This window comes from Leptodactylus fuscus, chromosome 10 (genome assembly GCF_031893055.1).
Source record: "Leptodactylus fuscus isolate aLepFus1 chromosome 10, aLepFus1.hap2, whole genome shotgun sequence".
Taxonomy (NCBI): Eukaryota; Metazoa; Chordata; class Amphibia; order Anura; family Leptodactylidae; genus Leptodactylus; species Leptodactylus fuscus.
Window position 1 is genome coordinate 39,174,803 of NC_134274.1, and position 22,189 is coordinate 39,196,991.

A 22,189-nucleotide genomic window follows, 5' to 3' on the forward strand; every position below is an offset into this window, starting at 1 on the left:
GAGAGAGTTTAGGAGGAGCGCTGTGCAGTTGAAGCGCATGGACCCCATAGACTATGGGCCGGTTCACATTAGTGCTTACCTGCCATCCGGAAGGAGTCCGCAGGAGGACCCCCCCCCAAACAGAATATCAGCGCAACTGCAAGTGCTGGATAGTTAAGCACACAGGCCCCATAGCATATAATGGGCTCCATGTGCTTGCCGCGCTCTGCCCGCATGAATCATTCGTGCGGGCAGTGCGCTTCAAGCACATGGAGCCCATTATATGCTATGGGGTCCGTGTGCTTAACTGTCCAGTGCTTGCAGTTGCTTGATATTCCGTTTGAGGTGTCCTCCTGTGGACTCCTTCTGGACGGGAGGCAAGCACTAATGTGAACCGGCCCTTACTCGTCCGGCAGAACCAGCATTGATTGGCCAAATGCTATACACTGTATAGCATTCGGCCAATCAACGCTGGTTCGAATAGCGAGTGGTATTCGATCGAATACGAGTACTTCGAACACCGTAGTATTCTATCGAATATCTACTCGATCGAATACTACTCGCTCATCTCCAGTAATAAATTATGTCACGGTTTATCTACCCCCGCATGCCTAGATCCTATAGATCTTAAGATGGCTGCCTGTGGTTGGTGTTGGTGCCTGTGACAATGAGACTGTTAAGCATATCACTATATGATGTTCGGGCTCGGACAAAATGGTAGCCAGAACCCACCATGATTGTACAAAAATGCAATAAAAATACAATTAAAAAAAAAAAAAAAGGAAAAAAAGATTATTTTTTTTTTTAATAAGGAAAAAAGATCATTCATTCATTCTGATATTAGCTTGCAGTTGGTACTCCTATAACATCATGCGATATTCAGCTCATCCTCATATCGTCCAGGGCCCATGGTAGTCTTATTCGGCCGCTGAAACTTGCACTTGGTTCACATAAAGCAGGTTTACCATACTTTTCATTATATTCTCAAGACCATGATTGTATCCAGAAGAAGAGGAGAAAACAAAGGTTTCCTTTTTATCTATCTATTGGCTCAATCTACAGGATTTACTTCCTTTACTTTATTTGTACTATTAACATTATTTATTCTACTACAAGCCGTATTATACATTCAGTTATGCAGCTATTCACATTAGGGCTAATGTGTAAAACGGCAACCCAACATTTTGTAGGGAGAAATGCCCCGGCTTTAACCAACTTGGATCCTCCAATCTACCTTCTCAGGATGATTTACAGCAAAGTTATACCACCGGTCTATGATTTAGGATATGAAAGCTGTGGGCTTGGTGAAGCCTATTATTTATAGTACAATTCTTGCAGGACATAGGCACGCTTTGCCATTTGACTCTACAACACAGATTTGAAGATTTGTGGCTGATAATAATGCAGATGTAGCAGTGTGTCATTTACAATGGAGCATTGTGCAGGGTTAACAAACATAAAACAATGCAGGTGCTTCGCCGCGTCTCTGAGGATACATCAGCAGAATCACACCATATGCACAATGACATGCAAAAGTCCTTGAAAAGGTTCCATCTGTTTTGTTGTAGGCTCCGTTATGTAATTGTACCAAATGCAGGATAAAAAAAAAAAAAGCTTTCTGTATGAATCCTGCGCTACGTAGTCTTGTTTCGGGATCTTTTTATCGCTGTTAGGGTGAATTCACACTGAGTAAACGCTAGCTTATTCTGAACGTAAAACACGTTCAGAATAAGCGGCGTCTAAAGCAGCTCCATTCATTTCTATGGGAGCGGGGATACGAGCGCTCCCCATAGAAATGAATGGGCTGCTTCTTTCACTCCGTGCAGTCCCATTGAAGTGAATGGGGAGTGCCGGCGTATACGGCAAGCTCTGCTCATGCCGGAGCGTACACGCCGGCACTCCCCATTCACTTCAATGGGACTGCACGGAGAGAAAGAAGCAGCCCATTCATTTCTATGGGGAGCGCTCGTATCCCCGCTCCCATAGAAATGAATGGAGCTGCTTTAGACGCCGCTTATTCTGAACGTGTTTTACGTTCAGAATAAGCTAGCGTTTACTCAGTGTGAATTCACCCTTACTGTGTATGACTTGTTTCATGTTGGTGACAATGCACATCATATGAGTTTAAGTAATATTAGGTTTAAAGGTGCCAAGACACCTTCAAGACGCACATGGGCGGTCACTTTGCAAACCCATTCAACTGACTGCCGGGTTTCCATCTCCTGTCCAGTTTCTCGGGGCAGAAGACGGAAATCTGGCAGATTGGCTAAAGCGTTGACCGGGCGCTGGTGTGATCTCGCCCCTTACTAATGTACCTTTGTTATTGTAGCTGAATCTGACCTTTTGCCAAAAGGTCGATTTCAAAAATATACAAATGTGGAAAGTGGCAACTGTGTTACAGAGCTGACACTTATTGCCAACAGCCCTGATTGATCATAGTAACAATTGTAGCCTTATAACCACTATAATGCATTGGTCTATCGTGAACGTTGCGCTGAGTCATTAGTTTATATAGAGGCCGCCATTAAACCAATCATTGCCCCCAAGACGTCACAAAAGGGCACCATCTTGTTGTCATGGCAGCTTAAAAATTTTTTTTATTAGATTATAAAAAACAAACAAACAAACCCAATCCTACCCGCAAAAAAAATAAATAAAATAAAATAAAATAAAAAATAGAATAAAAATTGTATGTTCCCTATAATAAAATCAATAAAAGCTGAAGCTGTACCTGCATGAAAATGGGTTATGGGTGGCAGGATATGTCACCCCAAATTACATTTTGAATTCCAAGTCTTTCAGTTTTATTTTTCATAATAAAGCGTGAAAACAACAATATACGTTTGGTATCGCAATAATCATGCTCGCCTGCAGAATAAAGTTTGCATGTCATTTTTACTGCACAGCCAGCACTGTAGACAATGGTAGAATTTTTACCCATTCTAAGGGCGGGTTCACACCTGCTCCCGGTCTCCGCTTTGTGGGTTTCCGTCTTCTGCCTGAGAAACTGGATAGGAGACGGAAACCGGCAGTCAGTGTCCGCCCGTGATCTTCTGATCTCCGTGGTGAAACAGTTTTTTTGGTTTTTTTTTAACCGGACACAAAGTTCTGCATGTCTGACAACCCCCCCCCCCCAAAAAAAAAAAACAAAAAAAAAAAAAAACCCCAAAACATAGAGACATGAATCTGGGGGCAGAGATGCAGGGGACATGAATCTGGGGGCAGAGATGGAGGGGACATGAATCTGGGGGCAGAGATGGAGGGGACATGAATCTGGGGGCAGAGATGGAGGGGACATGAATCTGGGGGCAGAGATGGAGGGGACATGAATCTGGGGGCAGAGATGGAGGGGACATGAATCTGGGGGCAGAGATGGAGGGGACATGAATCTGGGGGCAGAGATGGGGGACATGAATCTGGGGGCATATATGGAGGGGACATGAAACTGGGGGCAGATGAAGGGTGTATATGAAACTGGGGGAGAGCTAGAGGGGGGGGCATATAATTTACTGGTGACTGTAGGAGGATTATACTGTGTGCGGGCACATGAAAAATTAATGAGAATGGACAGAGTCAACACAAAAGTGGGCGGGGCTAAATTTAACGCAGTGCGCTACGCACGCCGCACATTTTGTCCCTCTTTCGGTTCTTCAAAAGTTGGGATGTATGCAGTAGGGACAATGCTGCATGTGCTCCCTGTCCACTGGCAGAATGGCTGATCTAAATGGGGTTCGGATATTGGACCTTGACAGATTGCATGCTGATAACCTATCCTCTGGGTAGGTCTTTAGTATGAAAAATCATTTTTGATCTGGAACACCCCTTTAAATATCAGAATGGATGGGAACGTAGACCTGCATAAAGCATATACAGACTAATAATGAAGCCGTTTTTTAATATGGATCCATCCTATAAGCATGGAAGATTATCTCCTATACTCCTCCATGCAGCAGTTCTACTTTCCGGTCTCATTTTCTTCTTCATCCCGGCAGTATATTTAGTGCTGCACAGCCGTGATTAATTTCTTCAGAGTTTATGGAATTTTATTCCTAAAGAATTATTTTATGCTGCCAAGCAATCAAGTGGGGAACTATTATGGAAATGGCAGCCGTGCTTTTCTGTAGGGCTGAATGGAGCCTGATTATTAGCTGGTTCCATTCTCTCCATGAGCCGGCATCTGCATAAGCTTTATGAATGAGCTGACCATAGAGAATAAGAAAAGGTTCCTCTACAATAAGGGGGCGTTCACACTACCGTCGGTGTCCGACATGTAGTGTCCGCTCCTAGTGTCCGCTCAAAATCTGTCACGAACACTAGGAGCGGACACTAGATGTGTCCGTGACACCTGTCATTCACTTTAATGGGCATCGGGTGCGTTCTTTTGCACTCCGTGCCCGTTCTTCTCTGTCCGCAAGAGAAGATGTCCGACTTCTCAAGCGGACAGAGGAACCCTGCATGCAGGGTTTTTGAGCGGACACTACATGTCGGACACCGACGGTAGTGTGAACGCTCCCTAAGTGAGGTTTAGTCGGACTCCCATCCTTTCGAGAGCCGAGCTAGCCGTCCTATTCCAGGCCCTTTGAACTCTACCAACCTATTTCTGTTTCTTTAAAGTGGAGATTTGCTGTCTGATCGCATCCATCAAAGCAATAAAGTAGAACTTGTCCCCGTCTAAGCGACTGCTGGTAACTCTTCAAATAAGGCGGTTACTTTGTGGTTTTCTAATAGACACTGAACATTTACATGTCGGCCGGGGAGTCACTTGGTAACCGCATAGCCTGAAATTGAACGAGCTTTTACTGTCAGACCGCATGAGAAATAGAGCCATCATTCGGGTTTTTTTATGAACTTGTTTACTATGGAGAAAATGATGGCTTGAATGACAATAAATGACATGTACAGTAAGTAAGGGCTTGTCCGGTCAGCCATATATAAACATGCGGTATATTTGTGTTACACGTATGTGGCACCGCTATACTTATTTTGTTTCTATGCATTAAGAATGTATGAAATGCTATCGTATCCCAGATATTTCTGAATTAAGTAGTTAACCCCTTCATGACCAAACAAACAAAATTGTATTTGCCAATTTTGGCCACGTATCATAACGTTCATTTGTTTGGCCACAACGTGTCTTTTTTGTAACGTAACAATTCCATTTGCATGCGGTACCTTGGTTTCTACATAATGTACAGTGCTATATAGTTCTGTCATACTGTAGTTTGGGCAAATGGCTGGTTGGTCAGGGTGGTGAAAGATGGACCTCCGCTAATCTACAATTTAGGACCTATACTAAGGCTGGTCTTACACGGCCATAATGTAAGTCTGCAAATGGTCCGCAATTGAGGGTTTTCATTGCGGACACATTATATTCAATGCGGCCTCTTACACCACCGGATATTTTATCCGTGGTGTGCCGGGCCACAATTTATAGAGCAGGTCCGTAATGGCCATGAATTGCGGCACTGTACAGACTCGCCCATAGAACTCTATGGGCGAGTGCGGCAGAACACGGACATCTGCGGTGTCTATGTTGCCAATCAGCAACCAGTGTTGCTCATCAGCAACTTGCGGACCGTACAATCAATATGGTCGTGTAAGACCAGCCTAAAGAAAGGTCATCCATTGTAAAGTCGAGGACGACCTCATTAATATTTTTTGCTCTTGAAGATACCGGCTATTATAAGATGGGCCGCGCTAATGGGATTTTGAAATACAGGTTGTTATAAAGTCCTTTGGTAATTTTGGGAGAGGGCGTAGTCAAGTATTGGATCACCGGCTACATAGGGCAGCATCTTCGGTCCCTCAACACTCCGGGCGAAAAAGTATAGGAAATGTAACTGGGGGATATACCCTCAGATAGAACAACCTACTTTGCGCTCCTTGCGGTGGACTGAGATACTGATATTGGTATTGTTGTACAGTGGTTTATTAAAGATAACGCGTTTTGGGGTTTACTAGTACTTCACATGTACCACCCCTTCATGAGTTCTCTGTTATCCTGCCTTCAACTTTGAAGATCTGATGAAGGGGTGGTACATGTGAAGTACTAGTAAACCCCGAAACTCGTTACATTTCCTATTTTTTGCTCTTGAGGAATCAATGAATAATATAAGATAAGAAATCCTTTAATACTCCCACCATGGGGAAATTCAGTGCGTTACAGCAGAATCAATGTCCTTGAGGAATCTTGTGTCTGCTAAGCAATGCACCATTTTACCTGCAAAAATTACTGGTATGACAGGCAAACAGCAACACTACCAGGGAAGTGTGGACAGTGTTGGACTGACCTCCCCGGGAACAACTAGAGGAAATGATTCTGGGGTTCAGGGGTGTAATAAGTAACAACACGAGTTGATTCGAAAACTTAGTTTTGAATACCTCGCTGCCATAGGAATGAATGGAAGTGGCTGAACAGCAAGGGGTTAAGTGGCCCATTCATTCCTATGGAGCAAGATATTTGAAACTATAGTTTTAAATACTATTCGCTCATCACTAGTAACCACTAGGCCTTGTAGCAAAACTTGTAATGGTTCCGCAGACATCCATGACCATCATTACCCAAACCATGTTTCCCAGACTGAACAATGCCACGTTAAAACGTCTCCCCAAGAATTTACCCTGATGGCATTGCCCTATGATTGGGATCAGTGGTGCCAGACTGCTGTAACCCCCTACCATTATGAAGCAGAAGAGACTCCTTAGTAGGGATAACTTCCACGTTGCGCAGTTTTATATTTTATTATTGTGTATTTGACATGAAATCAATTTCAATTGAAAGAAAAATTGTCATTTATCTGCAATAGTATTTCTCCAAATCGGTTGACTTGTAAATCTTAAAGAATAATGTTACCGAAGTAAAAACTAGTAGCAGCTGCTTTAAAGACTCTTCTGATATATAGGGTTCTAAAAATTACCCGCAAATGCAATATAATATCATAATATACTCTAGCAGTCATGTATTTATTTTTGCTGCATTATTTCTACTGCGGTGTAATTCTATCCCTCCATCTAATATTTATACGCCTGTCAGGCCTGTGTTTTAATCTCATGTTCTCCTTCTTACAGTAAAAAAGGCTGGAGCAGAGATATTACTCATTTTCATTGCCTGTACATCTGTATCCTCCATAAATGTGCGCCTAGGATTGAGCAAATTATGGAAAAGCTCAAATCCCAAAATGCTTTCAATGCAAAAAAAATCCGCTTTACGTTGTGGATGTCTTAAAAATAAAAAGCGGGTGTTTTTCCTTAATCTTTGCAGAAGGTCAGCCCTGCAGTGTGCTATAAATCACTAGCACTATTAGATGTGCCTTTGCTATGAATAGAGTCACTATGGGAATACACTTTGTAAGATATGGCCTAAGATATGGCATTTAAGGTGACCAGAATGTGAGAATACAAAAGACGTGGAAGAGATTATTAAAGCCCAGATAAGGAGTACCCTTAGGGGCAAGATTTGGGTGACTTCTTATAAAATACTGTGTCGTTTTCAGAAAATTAGAAATATCTGGCCTCGTGGTCTGAAAGAAACATGACAGCTCAAAGTATTTGTACGAGTAAACTTCACTGTACGAAATAAGATCAATTGAACGAGAAATAATATGAATCCCCAGAGCCCCGAGCTGGCACTTTATTGTAGTAGTTTCAACTTTCAGATAAAGGGAATCAAGTATACAGTAATGCATCAGCTTTGGCATTGGGTTCCTTGGACCCACCCAAAAAAAATAGCTTTGAAAGTCCACCATCCATGAGTAGGGTTGAGCGATCGGGATCGGAAAAGATCGGATTCCAATCGAGTAAATTTCACAATCGTGATCGGAATTCCGATCCCGTTCTTTTCTGGCGGGATCGAGGTCAGAGGTTATCTTAAGATTGGCTCAACCCCATTCATGTATATATCATTAATAGGGTTGAGCGATCAGGAAAGATCGGATCCTGATCGAGCAAATTTCACGATCGGGATCGGCTGGAAAATGATCGGAAATCGGATTTTAAAATCGATCCTGAAATCTCAAGATCGGCTCAACCCTATCCATGAGCCAAGTGTGCACATGTTCTGAATTTGGAAAGGAGACTAAGCTGCTGCCAGACATCTCTGGTGGTGACTTATCTCCTGGGAAAATGAAGAATTTGGACTCATACTCTTAAGATAGTCACCCAGTTCCAAAGAAATTGAAGCTCTTGGATAACGTTGCTTATTATGTGTATGGGCACCTTTACCGTGTGCAGGGTCTAGTTTCTCATAGGTGTATTTCCACATCAGGTATTTATGGTATAATTTCTAGACCCTTCCCCTGTCTTCAAAATAGAGGTCCACTGACCCCATTTCATGCCTGTATGTAGGAGATACATGGCTGCTCATGCGCCGCTCCTTCTATTACCTTGTACAGAAGTTACAAAAATAGCTGCCTGTTTGCTTCCGCCAGCAGTAAATATACATGTATTCGTGTTCCTTCAGTGCTTAACCCATCATGAACATCTGCTGTACATGTATGGTGGATATCAATACTTTTTAAAGATGGTGTCAAAGATATTACTTTATTTCCCATCTGTTTGCTGCAGACAAATTACCAAACTTGCTCTTCCATCTGCAACAAGATTGAAGGCCTTTTCTTCCCAAACCAGCCATGATATGTTAGTAGTTGTATAGTAATTTCTTTATAATCTGATTCCTGCTTTGGAAGGAGGAGGTTAAAAAGAAAAAAAGGGATCAGCCTGAAACGCGTTGTTCTCGATATACAATCAAGTTTTTGAAGGATTCCTGGGAGAGATTGGATTTGTGCGCACTACCCCCACATTCCTCCCCACCTGATTGGTCCAGTACCCTGAAGGGTCTTTGTATTAGTACAGAAAAAGGGTAGAGAAAGCAGGACAAGGTGGGCTAGGGGTTGATGAAACATAACCTTCTGCCAACTTATCAGTCTCTTGCTCTGATCCTAGGAGGAATTAGAACAGTAGACCAAACTGGAACATTATTGCATTTGAAATTTGCATTGGACATGTTCACATATTACCCAACTATGGGCGTGCATAGAAATCCTTGTTCAATGTATATCTTGATTATCCATGTAAATTGCACCCATAATTGGTGATGCTACAATTAGGCCGGTTGCAGATGACCGCATGTTTCCGGCTGCCCGTGAATTAAAGGCATGGGCAATGCACAGGGCACATGAGTCTGGCAGTTCTTCCGTGGCCCCTTTCATTAAATGAATAGGAGCCACGGAAAGCAAGGGTTGCAAAGTAGGACAGGAATAGGACCTGTTCTATATTTTGCGGCCCAGACTATTGGCCCACACACGTGACCGAGTAATTCAAGGTCATGTAAATAGGCCCATAGAAATTAATAGGTCAGTGTTCTATCAGAGAAGTACATGAATAGAGAACTGATCACAGCCACTGTCGTCTGCAAGAGCCCTTAGGTATAGGTAAATTCTAACAAACAGCAGACTATGCTACATTATATATTCACTAGTTTTAGCATCACCATGGCACCCATTCAGGAGCATAGCTATAGGGGTGCAGAGATAGCATTTGCAAATGTGCCTTGGAGTCTCTGGCAACCCAAGGTCCCTCTACAACAGTGGAAAACAAATTTTGCATTGGGGCCCAGGTGCTTCATGTGTCGTCTCTGGCAATATTATTGGTTTGGGAGGCATTTTGGATCTGAAAGACTCCTTTTCAATGGTGCCATTAGGAAAATGCAATTTATCCTGCAAAACCTCAAAAACAAAAAGCATGCTGTGACGGAAACTGTGAAGTGTATTCCAATGTATGTCAATTAGGGTTGAGCCAATCTTGAGATTTCAGAATCGTTTTTAAAATCCGATTTTCGATCATTTTCCAGCCGATCCAGATTGTGAAATTTGCTTGATCGCCGATCGGGATCTGATCTTTCCTGATCGCTCTACCCCATTAATGATATGTACATGAATAAGATTGAGCCGATCTTGAGATTTCAGGATCATTTTTAAAATCCGATTTTCAATCATTTTCCAGCCGATCCCGATCGTTAAATTTGCTTGATCGCCGATCGGGGTCCGATCTTTCCCGATCCCGATTGCTCAACCCTAATGTCAATAAACCTAAATAATTCTATGATAAAAGCTGGCAGTATTCTAATATTTGTGCATCCTAAATTCCTTTGCTTACCATGATTCTACTATATACATCCCGTTTTACGTGTAAAGGTTCAAAGCCAGTACAGACGTGACATCTGGCATATTAATACAGTCGTATCCGGCACAGACAATCCTCTTTGAGCTAAATGCACCCACATCACCAATCTCTCTTTGGTTCTGATCGTTTGCTGTAATGTATCATTGTAGGTAAAATAAATCAGCTTGGCGCCCAGGCTGTTCTGCTCACGAAGGATTTTCTAGACGGAATACAATTATAGCACGCGCTCAGCTGAGAGAATTACTAGACCTTTACAGGTTTTTATTTTTCAGATGTAAATAAGAATTTTTCACAAACTCGAAGGTTTATTAGAAAACGGCAGACATTTTTACTATACAGGGATGAAGGATTGTTAATGTCCTTTTACATCAGTATTATCATAGTCATTGGATCTGGTCTTATCATCCAACATAGGCAATTGGATATTCTAAATGGCATTTCATACCTCCTATAGGATGCTGTAAAGTTAACCTGTCTCCTGGGAAATGGTTTTTAATCTGTGGGCATGATATTATAAGGCAGCTGAGCAGATTGTTATATAGTTTTAGGTTAGGGCTATACATCGAGTTTGGTCGCGACCAAAATTCGCCAGGGTTACCTTGCCAGTCTTTCACTCAAGTCTTGCAGAAACAGTTATGGAACAGATTCTCATCCACTTCCTATGAGCAGTGTATGTCAGCCAGGTCCCCCCACCATCTAAGAACCTGATAAAGGTAGAATCTGAGGGCAACACGTTGGCTCAGTGGTTAGCACTGCAGCCTTGCAGCACTGGAGTCCTGGGTTCAAATCCCACCAGGAATAACATCTGCAAAGAGTTTGTTTGTTCTCCCCGTGTTTGCGTGGATTTCCTCCCATTCTACAAAGACATACTGAAAGATTTTACCTTTTTTTTTTTTCCTAAGTCACATAATGGTTAATGGTATAATGGTTAGTATTACTTCCCATGTACACACTTTCTTTCAAATATTGCAGTTTGGCTAAAGATTAGGCATGCTTTAAAGAGGACCTTTCATGTCCTCCTGCAGATGCGTTTTCCCGGCTTTCCCGTTCTGTGTCTTGGGGCTGGAGATATTGGTGCCGATGGTGGGCAGAGTCCGATGCCAAAACTGTCAGAAGGGTGTTCCTGACAATCTAGCTGGGCATAGTGGGACAGTCTAGCTCGTCCATAGACTTGTACAGGAGGGGGTACAGTACTCATCCATAGTCCTGAACTGTCAAAGGGGGCGTTCCTTACCGGCCAGGAATGACGTTGAGTGGTGAGGAACGTCCCCTCTGACAGTACAGGACTATGGATGAGTACTGTCAGGAGGGGCCTTCCTCACAGCCCAGCTAGACCGTCAGGAATGCCCTTCTGACATTGGTCAGAGATTGGTGCTGAAACTACCATCACCCACATCTCCAGCCGGGAGCACAGGCCAGGAAAGCTGACAGTGCACTAAATTCGGTGCACTGTTTTTCTAGTGGTCTATAAAACTGCATGTGCTGGAGAAGATGAAAGCCTAGAATTTGTAAAGCTAAAAGCAGTGTGACTATCCGTGCAATTTATCCGCTATCCATAGAATAGGGGATTAGTTAGAGCTTAGTGGGGTCTGTCCGCTGTGGCCAAATGCACAATTTACATGTCATAGACACTTTTACTGTGACAATGTAACTACTGACAACGGCTCTAGGTGCACTAAGTCATATTTTTGCAAAAGAATCCAACAATTTTCTGATATGCTTGTTAGAATTAGAACCCCCAGGGTAACAAAATAGAGAAAAGTTCTATTGTTGACCAAAACCCTTCAACATAGTAAAATGCAAATTTCTGTGAATATTTCCTTCTGAACGATACTCCATTCTTCTGCTCTATACCATGGTGCCTGCAGATTAGGGTTGAGCTGATATTGACTTTTCAGGATCGATTTTGAAATCAGATTTCCAATAATTTTTCATTCGAACCTGATCTCGATCCCAATTCCGATCCCAATGAAAGTCGATGGGATTTTTTTTACTAATCGGAGATCAGATTTTAAAAACAATCCTATTCACTATACAGCATGGAATCTAACAATTGAATGCTTCAATTGTTAGAATCCACGCTGTGTAGTGAATTTTTTTAATCACTAAATAGCCAGAGGATTTTTTATTAATCCTCTGGCTACTTAGTCCCCCCTGGTGTCCACTTACCTGAAGAGATGGCTGGTCCGGTGCCTGGTGTTCTCGTTCTTCTTCGCCTCGCTGCCCCCTGCCTTCCGGGTTAGGAGAGTGTGGGCGGGTACTGGGAGAGGAGACGTCACGTCTCCCCCCCTGTACCCGCCCACACTCTCCTAAGCCACAATCCCCGCCTTCTTCCTAGCTCTTTAACACTAACCTGGGAGGTGGGGGCAGCGAGGCGAAGAAGAACGAGAACACCGGACCAGCCATCTCTGCAGGTAAGTAGCTAGTCTCCCATTAGAATGAATGGACGCAGCCGGCGCGCAGGGGGTTAAGGCTGTGTGCCGGCTGCTTCCATTCATTCCTATGGAACCGCAGCAGAGCCTTCACACTGAGTATATAATACTCAGTGTGAAGGCTAACATTGTTAGCTTTTCCCACAATGCTTGGCCAGTAGCAAAGCATTGTGGGAAATAATCACCAATCTCGATCCAACCTAAAAAGATTGTGTTTGGAATTCAGATCGCGATCGTGAAATTTTCTCAATCGCCGATCGGAATCCGATCTTTTCCGAACACGATCGCTCAACCCTACTGCAGATCAGACTGCAGCCTGCTGGTTACCTTTTAATTAGAGATGAGCGAGTAGTATTCGTTCGACTACCTCACTGCCATAGGAATGCTTGTAAGCGGCTGATCACCAAGGGTTTAAGCGCATTGAAGATTGGATGCACTTAACCCCTTGGTGTTCAGCCGCATACACTCATTCCTATGGCAGCGAGGTATTCGATCGAATACCACTCGCTCATTTACTACTTTTAATGGGATTCATGACAATAAATCTGGTATATAAGTGTAATATGTGAAAGAGCAAAGTCCTCCAATGAAGATGCCGCACTTTCTGCAGTTTTCTGCTCTTGATAGTGGGAGGCAATTCCAAGGTTAGGACGCTCCGCTGTAAACCGATGTGACTATCCATATGTCCTATGTGATTATGTACTTTGTATGAAGAAGCAGACAGCTCGCTACATTTCTTGCGATATAAGAATTTACCTCCTTAGATGATGCGTTTTACTATTGTTATAGCTGTATAGTGAAGGACATGTTTTTATGTTAGGAGATTTGGTATTTCAGCTATTTATATAAGACATTAGCAGTGACCCTGCAAAGAATCAATACAGATACTAAAGAAAATTCTGCATACAAATATGTTTCGGGTTCATGTATTGACGTGCGCTGTACATGATTTGCTATTTTGCTGTGAGCAGCATTGTACAGTACAAGTACTGTATAGATGAGGACTTAGACTGTGTTCAGATATCGCAGACTTTGTCCCCGGAAAGACCCAATGTAATCCCATTTAACCCATTCAGATACATTCTTAGAGTAGGTACAAAGTATAAACACAATTCCATGATTAAATCTATCCATATTTTTTTCTCTCTATTTCTGGGACTCTCTTATGTGGAGAAGACATCGGCTGCAATTTAGGTGCTGACCCTCAACATCCACTAGGGTCAGTCTCATAGAATGCCAGCTAATCTTTCAGCATGTTTTTGGAATTTGGGAGAAATCTAGAATACCCAAAGGACACACAAACAGATTCAACTTTAGGACTCCAGGGCTACCAAGCAACAATATTAACTAGTCATCTACACAAGTCACTTTGCTCCTTGCCAGGGGAAGCAGTGGCTTCTTTAAGATAGGAGAAAGCTCCCTAGAGTGAAAAAATTTCCCAGGTGATGAGGTTGGGAATAGAAGATCTATTCTATAATGTGGCTTTGTTGTAATAAGTAGAATTAGTAACGGACTTGTTTCATCAATCCAATATGTGTCAGAATGTGGCCTCATCTCCTGACAAAGGGGAGATCAGTAACCAGCCATGGTAAACATGGTTGTTTAATAGTTCTTTAGTAGGGTTGAGCGATCAGGATCGGAAAAGATCAAGTAAATTTCACGATCGCAATTCCAATCCCAATCTTTTCCAGCAGAATCAAGGTCGGAGGTTATCTCAAGATTGGCTCAACCCTATTCATGTATTTATCATAAATAGGGTTCGGCATTCGGGAAAGACCGGATCACGATCGGTGATTGAGCAAATTTCACGATCGGCTGGAAAATGATCGGAAATCAGATTTTGAAATCGGTCCACAAATCTCAAGATCGGTTCAACCCTATTCTTTAGTAAATTGTCAGCTAAGTAATAGAAGGACAACACAAATTTACCAAAACTAGAGCTGCTTGTTCTCACAAAGAGAACAATCTGTTATACCATGACCTATCGGTACAACAACCTACATGGATACAAAGTATAGTTTGCAACCAAGATTCAGAGGTTACATTATTTGTATTACCCATCTGTCTTATAATAATAATAATAATAATAATAATAATAATAATAATAATAATAATAATAATAATAATAATAATAAATAAATATTATTATTATTAATAATAATAATTAATATTATATTATAGGATTCCATCCTTAAAAATAATCTGCTTTTGTATTTCCAACAGACTGCAATGGAAGGTCGTACCAGATGTGCAACCATCTCTTCCTGACTTCTCTCCTCCCCATCCTCTTTGCCTATGGACCCTAATGACTGCTGGGGGTTCCAATGCTTGGACTCTGATTAAATGTCCCTGCAAGATCCTATAAATAAGTTCAGTAACAATGCCCCCATAATGCAACTCAACACTTGATTCTTATTGCAGTCTTTTAGTTTGCTTTAAAAAATCATTATATATTGTAGATAGGTAAATTGTCACAATGGCATGGGACACATTTCACCATAATTGGAATTTTATAGTCTGAGTTATTTTTCATTCTGCCTCTTACCTAAAAAAAATCAACAAAAAAAAAAAACTGTTTTCATTGTTCTAATGTCTCAAAATAAGGAAAATCCTTTGTTTTCCCCGGTTCTCTTAAGATGCAATTAAAGGAGTGTGTCCTGGGTCTCTTCCAGTCCTAAGACTCTGCCATCCTAAATTTAGCTTGTGCAAAGTGTCAGTGGTGGAAAACCTAATTAGAATTCACAGCCGAGGAGCCACAAATTTAATCTGTCTGACAGCTCCTGCAAGGTTTTTGTGCAGTGAAGTGAATGAGGTACAGTGAAATAGAAAAATTAGCAGGAAAAAAACTGATTTAGAATCTAAATCCTCAGACTACCGTGTACTATAGGAAGCATTTTATATCTGCACTAACACAACTAAAACCCTACACACCGTCATAGCCATCCAGATATTGTTATGTTGGATATCGCCAAGTGGTGAATAGCTGAAATTCCGACATACTGTATGTTGAAGTACGTTCCTGCTAGGGTTGAGCGATCGTGAAATTTGCTCGATCACCGTTCAGGATCCGATCTTTCCCGATCGGGATTGGCTGGAAAAGGATCGAAAATTGGATTTTAAAAACGATCCTGAAATCTCAAGATCGGCTCAACTCTAGTTCCTGTATCTTGAACTGTTTCACTGGCAGAAGGTTAGTACTCACAGTAGGGGAGAACATTTTGGTTGTCAGTTTAGGTTACTACAGATGTGTAATTCATTACCTTACTTCTAGGTTTGAGATATCCTGAGATGACATGAGTGACAATGGAGGACCATTTTCAGAGCTGGTAGTCATCTCTACCACCAACACCATAAGTGTTATATTTTTACCACAACTGGGCTGTTGCAATCTTTGTTTGTTCCGTCAACACTGTCAATCAATTTTGGATATCACAAACCAATAGAAAATCTAAGGAAGGACACGTTTAATCTTTGAGGGTCTCAAAGTAGCAGAATAATAACATTCATATGTTTTCTATTTCCAGAACCAAAAATTCAATGTATGTCCAAACCAAATTCAACTTCTATCCACAACTCAAGACGAAATAGACCCAACATGCCAATTGCAATTCTGGGTGATAATAGTCTTCAATCTCACAGAGGTACCTACTAAGCTGAAGGAGGGCCACTCTACTTTGCCTTTATGTCCAGGTCTTGGTCTAAGTATGTTGTCAGCTATTGGATTTTTTTGTCCCATAAATGAGTAGTGGAAACATAACATGAAACTCTTGCCTCCCCCATTTACCTTGTGCCAGCAGACCACTACACGTACCAGATTTCCGGCTGTTACTTTTGCACCTTCTAACTTTCTTAATTTCTAATGGAACATGGACAATAAAATGTATAAAGTGGTTTTTCTAGAAGGATCTGACCAATTCCCTTTCTTATCCATTTGTCTTTGAGGCCAAAATGAAGAATGCATTAAACAAAACAAGGACCACCATAAGTTCTTTATATGTCGTCTCCCTTTATGATTCATCACTGGCATCACTAAATCTGAACATGAAGACACATCCTAACTAGATCGATTTCAAAATTCGATTTCCGATCATTTTCCAGCTGATCCCGAACGCGAAATTTGCTCAATTACCGATCAGCATCCGATCTTTCCTGATCCCGATCGCTCAACCCTATTCATGATATATACATGAATAGGATTGAGCCGATATTGAGATAACCTCTGACCTCGATCCCACTGGAAAAGATCAGGATTGGAATTCCGAACACGATCGTGAAATTTACTCGTTCACCGATCGGAATCTGATCTTTTCCGAACCTGATCGCTTAACCTTAATCCTAAAAAGACTCAGCACTGCAAATATATCCTACAGTATCTTATTCATACAAATTTTTCTTATTACCAATTAACATGAACATTGGAAAGTAATGGTAAACTCAACCTGTTTATTGCCATGCTACGATCGCCATGATATGCCTTGGATACAATGTTTGACCGCCATGGTTCTGATATATTTAGTTTACCAAGGATAGTGCATAGATGTTGTAAAAAACCAAGTCTATAGTAACTAGAATTAGTTAGGATTACTAGAACTAGTAGGGTTGAGCCGATCTTGAGATTTCAAGATCGATTTTAAAATCCGATTTCCGATCATTTTCCAGCCGATCTCGATCCTGATCGCGATGGTGAAACTTGCCGATCGGCATCCGATCCTTTCCGAACCCGATCCTCAACCCTAGTCAATGCTTCTCTATGGGAAAAGTCACATTTAGGGTTGAGCCGATCTTGAGAAAACCTCCGATCTTGATCCCGCTGGAAAAGATCGGGTCGGAATTCCGATCGCGATTGTGAAATTTACTCAATCGCCAATCGAAATCCGATCTTTTCCGATCCCGATCACTCAACCCTAGTTACTAGTAATAACATCAGCCAAACTTCTGATTTTGGCAAGACACACTGGCTATCTTATATGTAAAAGGAGCTGCTGATCCTTTCCCTGACTTGGAGGGAAAGAAGGACTATGCAAGATGAATAGCTATTCCCAACACTTTGTTGTTAGGGGGCAACTTAATTCCCTCTCCCATGGAGATCACATACACACTTGACTGAACCGAGGATGCATGGGTAAGATGGGTTTGGGAGAGCTCTGTTGTCCAAAACACAAATCCTGAAGACGTATAGGTTCTTTTAGGGTGCACTTGGGCACATGGCGACAATGTTTGAAAATACATAGAAGGGATATTACTGATAGTGAGGACAAGGATAAGCCATCCATGCAATGAACTGTGTCATGAATAAGAAGAAATGAAAAGGGAACAGTAAGTAATGGTTAAAGAATATCTATATTATACATTATAGCTTAAGACGTTTCAGTCTAAGAAACCCCATTGTAAGCCCGATATAAATCAGTTAAAGCCACTGGTATGCATTTATTCGAACAAGCTGTCAAACAAAATGCTCACCCGGGAAACACAACAAATATTACAACATCCATCATTTCACAAATCAATAATTATTAATAATGTTTACTTGACGTACGCTCGGCTCGCACAGCTATGAATGCAGAATTTGCACTGGTCTGCCTACTTGGCAGTTTATGTACTGGGCTTGTGATTTGATGAAGTCTATGTAACTTCTCCTGAAACTGCTGAGATCCAGAGAAAGAAAGATAAATGTGTTTTTATCTGGTATTTAAAACCGCTTCATCCACTTTGTGCCGTATACTGTTAGCTTTGGAGATATAGTAAAGGCTTAATATAAAACATTATTGCTTTCCAAATGCTTCAGTTGAGTGACAAGTAGAAGATAAAGACTTGAGTGAAGCATTGATCATACATGTAAGGCCCGGTTGAAGTTCGCTTGAGGACTCCCCCTGAACGGAATACCGAACTCACTGAGAAGTGGTGAGCAATGAAAGCACACGGATCCCATAGACTATAATGGGGTCCGTGTTTTCCATGCGGTGTCCGCACAGAACATGCAGAGAGAAAAATACTTCATGAACTACTTTCCTCTCCGCATGACTCGTCCAGACACCGCGCGGAAAACACACACGGACCCCATTATAGTCTATGGACTCTGTGTGCTTTCATTGCTCACCACTTCTCAATCCATTAGTCCCCAAGCAGACTCCCCCAAATGGAATACCAAATGCAGATGTGAACCAAGCCTTAGATTAAGGACAACCCAACCTGCCAACCATCTGATGTGTATGTGGGCTTCCCAATGCCAGATATTGAGGGAGAAAAGGATCAAGCTTAATTATTTTGTACTTGAGGCAGATAAGTTGTCCCCAAAGGAGTCTGGCAGGGGCTTCCTCCCCTCTCCATTCAAAACTTGGGGGCATATCGTTATATCAACGGCATGATAATAAACAAACTGAGTTTACCTATACTTTCCCAATGTTCATAAAGTCTTTTAGTAATAAGAAACATATGCACAAATGGCAACAGGAAATAAAAATGCCCCATTCTGATGCCACAAAGTTCCATTATGATGTCACAATGTCCCATTGTTATTGAATTCCATTGTAATATTACAATGCGCCATTGTAATGTCACAGAGTTGTGTTGTTCCGCATTGTTTCTAGTACAAACCAGTGGTGGATCACTGCAATCACGATGTCAATAAGTAGGTAGGACCACACTGGACCCCCAGGAATTAAGATGAAAAAAAATATGACAAGTTATACCGAATCTTTTCCTACAAAACTTTATATCAATGTGCTTAGCCCCTTCTGTTCTGTAACTCTTTAAAATGGAGCTTCACATTTATTTGGCTAAGGAAAGGAATTAGTCAGACACTTACATAAAAACAACCACACACGGCACTTTATTGTGCATGGTCCATTACAAATGTAAGTTAAAGAGGACCTTTCACCTCCTGGGGCACATGCGGTGTAATACAGCTCTAGAAAGTCGATTCGGAATTCGGATTCGAATTCGGTGAACAGCCATTGGTCCCGGTACCGTAGCTCTTCACTGTCAGAAGGGTGTTTCTGACAGTCAGTCAGGAACGCTCTTCCCCACAGTAGCGTCTATTGTGCTGTACTGTGAGAGGAGGCGTCGCTTACCGCCCAGTGTTACTCACCGCTGTCACAGTACAGCGCTATAGGCGCTACTGTGAGGAAGGGTGTTCCTGACTGACTGTTAGAAACACTTTTCTGACGGTGAAGAACTACAATACTGGCACAAATAGCTCTATCCCAGTCACATGGATCATAGGAATCTATAGTCTATAGGTGACTCATTGGGGCAGATTTTTCCATGCCTTGAACACCCCAAAAATCCAGTCATATTTTTGTGCAAAATTTTATGACTTGTTTTTTTTTTTCCTTTTTATGTTGTTTGCTACTTTCCCGAAAGGGGGCATTGTGAGGGCTGCTCTATCATATTTATGTTCATATAAGCCAGTTACTGGTGTAAATGGTGCCTGAAATCTGTGTTGCTTAGAGCTGGTGTGCAGGCTAGTGGAGGGTTCACCTAATTTTTGAGTAAATCTTATCTTAAATAAGGTGCACCCCTCTGACAAGGTACACCCCTTAAATAAGGTGCAAGAGATAAATCTGCCACTTTCATGGGAGTGTTGTGGGCATGCTTACTGACCTGTGCAGAGCATGAAGGGGTTGAGCTATGACCATCACATATTGTCAGTAGTGGATGCTGTATAGGTGGTGCCTGCCATTTTAATCCTACCTATGTGCGAAATATATTTTCTATAGAACAGGAAGTGTCAACCTATTGAGATGAAATGTTTTTCCTATAGAACAGGAAGTATCAACCGATTGAAATGAAACGTGTTTTCTATAGGACAGGAAGGGTCAACCTATTGGGACCATATGTGTTTTCTATAGAACAGGAAGTGTCAACCTATTGAGATGAAATGTTTTTCCTATAGAACAGGAAGTATCAACCTATTGAGACCAAATGTGTTTTCTATAGAACAGGAAGTGTCAACCTATTGAGATGAAATTTTTTTTCTATAGAACAGGAAGTATCAACCTATTGAGACCAAATGTGTTTTCCATAGAACAGGAAGCGTCAACCTATTGGGACCAAATGTTCTATAGAACAGGAAGTGTCAACCTATTAAGATGCTCTTTGACCAGAGTGAAAACTGGAGCTTTTTGGATTTTTTTGGTGTAAATATAGATCTAGACATGGATAATGAAAATCACCAAGAAACAAAACACCAAACTTGCTTTGAACAGTAGCTTATTTTCTGCTGACACATTCCGATTATGGATAACGCATTCACGCAACATTTCTTTCACTAAATGTTCAGAGTAAAATTCATGCAGCAATTCTATCAGGACCAACAATGTAGCAATATTAATACTTCCCGTGACTCATTGCATTAATTAGCCAAATCTCTAATGATGTGTGGCTTTGTGGTTTTGTATCCCACAGAGACCCATTTCGGAGAAAGGCACAGAATCTAAGAGCTTAAAGTTCGATCTAAATATTACATCAATGCTTGGGAATATTAACTTAGACTCGAAATTTACAAACCACTATAACCTTTGCCTTGCCTCCATCTCAAGACTCCTAAACATTCTTAAACATGCGCACATATATGACCCGTTACATGTACCATCATAGCCGGAAAACATTATATATGATATAATATACTATATACAGCATTCAGAAAGGCCTTCATAACACAATCAAAAGCATCATCTGTCAAGGTCTGCGTTCTGAGAAAAGGCCTTATTGACCTAAATTGCAAAAACGTTAAAGTTTTTCGAAACCTCTATCAAAAGATAGGAATACACAGGTATCTTACTGATATCTGCATGCTGTGCACCGAGGTGCCAAAGGTTTTCGAGCTGGTTCCTCAGCCATTCTGCATTCCTAAGGTGCTGTTTACTGGAAGGCTAACCGAACAGAACTGCTTCCGTCAATCTATCATGCGGCAATCAATACTCACCCATCCCTGTCGTAAATATCAAGCGGGAGAGAGGCGAAAATTAAAAAAAAAAAAAAAAAGCCGTCTATAGAGATGATGTGTCCCTTACAGCTTGCAGGCTGCGAGTAAAGGATAGATTTTTATATCTCTCTCTTGCTCCCTCTCGCTTTCTCTCTCCCTCCCTCCCTCTCCCTTTTCAATGACCCAGCTCCTCAAATGCATTTAATACTCCCTAATTACTTAATCCCTGACAACAGCTTACATGACAAGCCTCGAATAGTCATGAGCAGCAATGTAAACATAGAAATAACAGGGTAGCGGGGTCGCGAGATGCTTTACAAGCTCCATTTCCTATTTCACTGGGAATTTTTATTTCATCTGAGCGAGCGACTTATTATTTAGCTAGACACATTTACAATGGGAATCCTTCCTCTGTTCTCGTGCCAAGCTATAAATAGATTTCTTTTCGGAGGGGGGGATATTGCTACAGAGGAGACATGATCTACGAGGAGCAAGATACAAAAATAACGTGGGGGAGACAGATGATAGGAAATAAATGTCTAGGGATTTTTAACCTCTTCATAACAATAGTGATGAGTTGGTAGAGCTTTGACTTGAGGACATGTCATAATGGAAGATGCTGTTCAGTTAGGGTATGTTCACATACTGCATTCCTCTATGTTTAGCATTTACG

General features: G+C 41.6%; 1 protein-coding gene across 1 annotated transcript in view; it reads right to left on the minus strand.

Moving 5' to 3' along the window:
- Window positions 1-21,688, minus strand: part of LOC142183046 (rap1 GTPase-GDP dissociation stimulator 1-A-like) — a 54,965-nt gene extending 33,277 nt beyond the window's left edge. Inside the window, exon 1 of the mRNA XM_075257944.1 lies at window positions 21,517-21,688. Within this exon, the coding sequence (XP_075114045.1) occupies window positions 21,517-21,520 (4 nt within the window). The 5' untranslated portion in view covers window positions 21,521-21,688. The remainder of the gene's footprint in view (window positions 1-21,516) is intronic.
- Window positions 21,689-22,189: the final 501 nt, after the last annotated feature.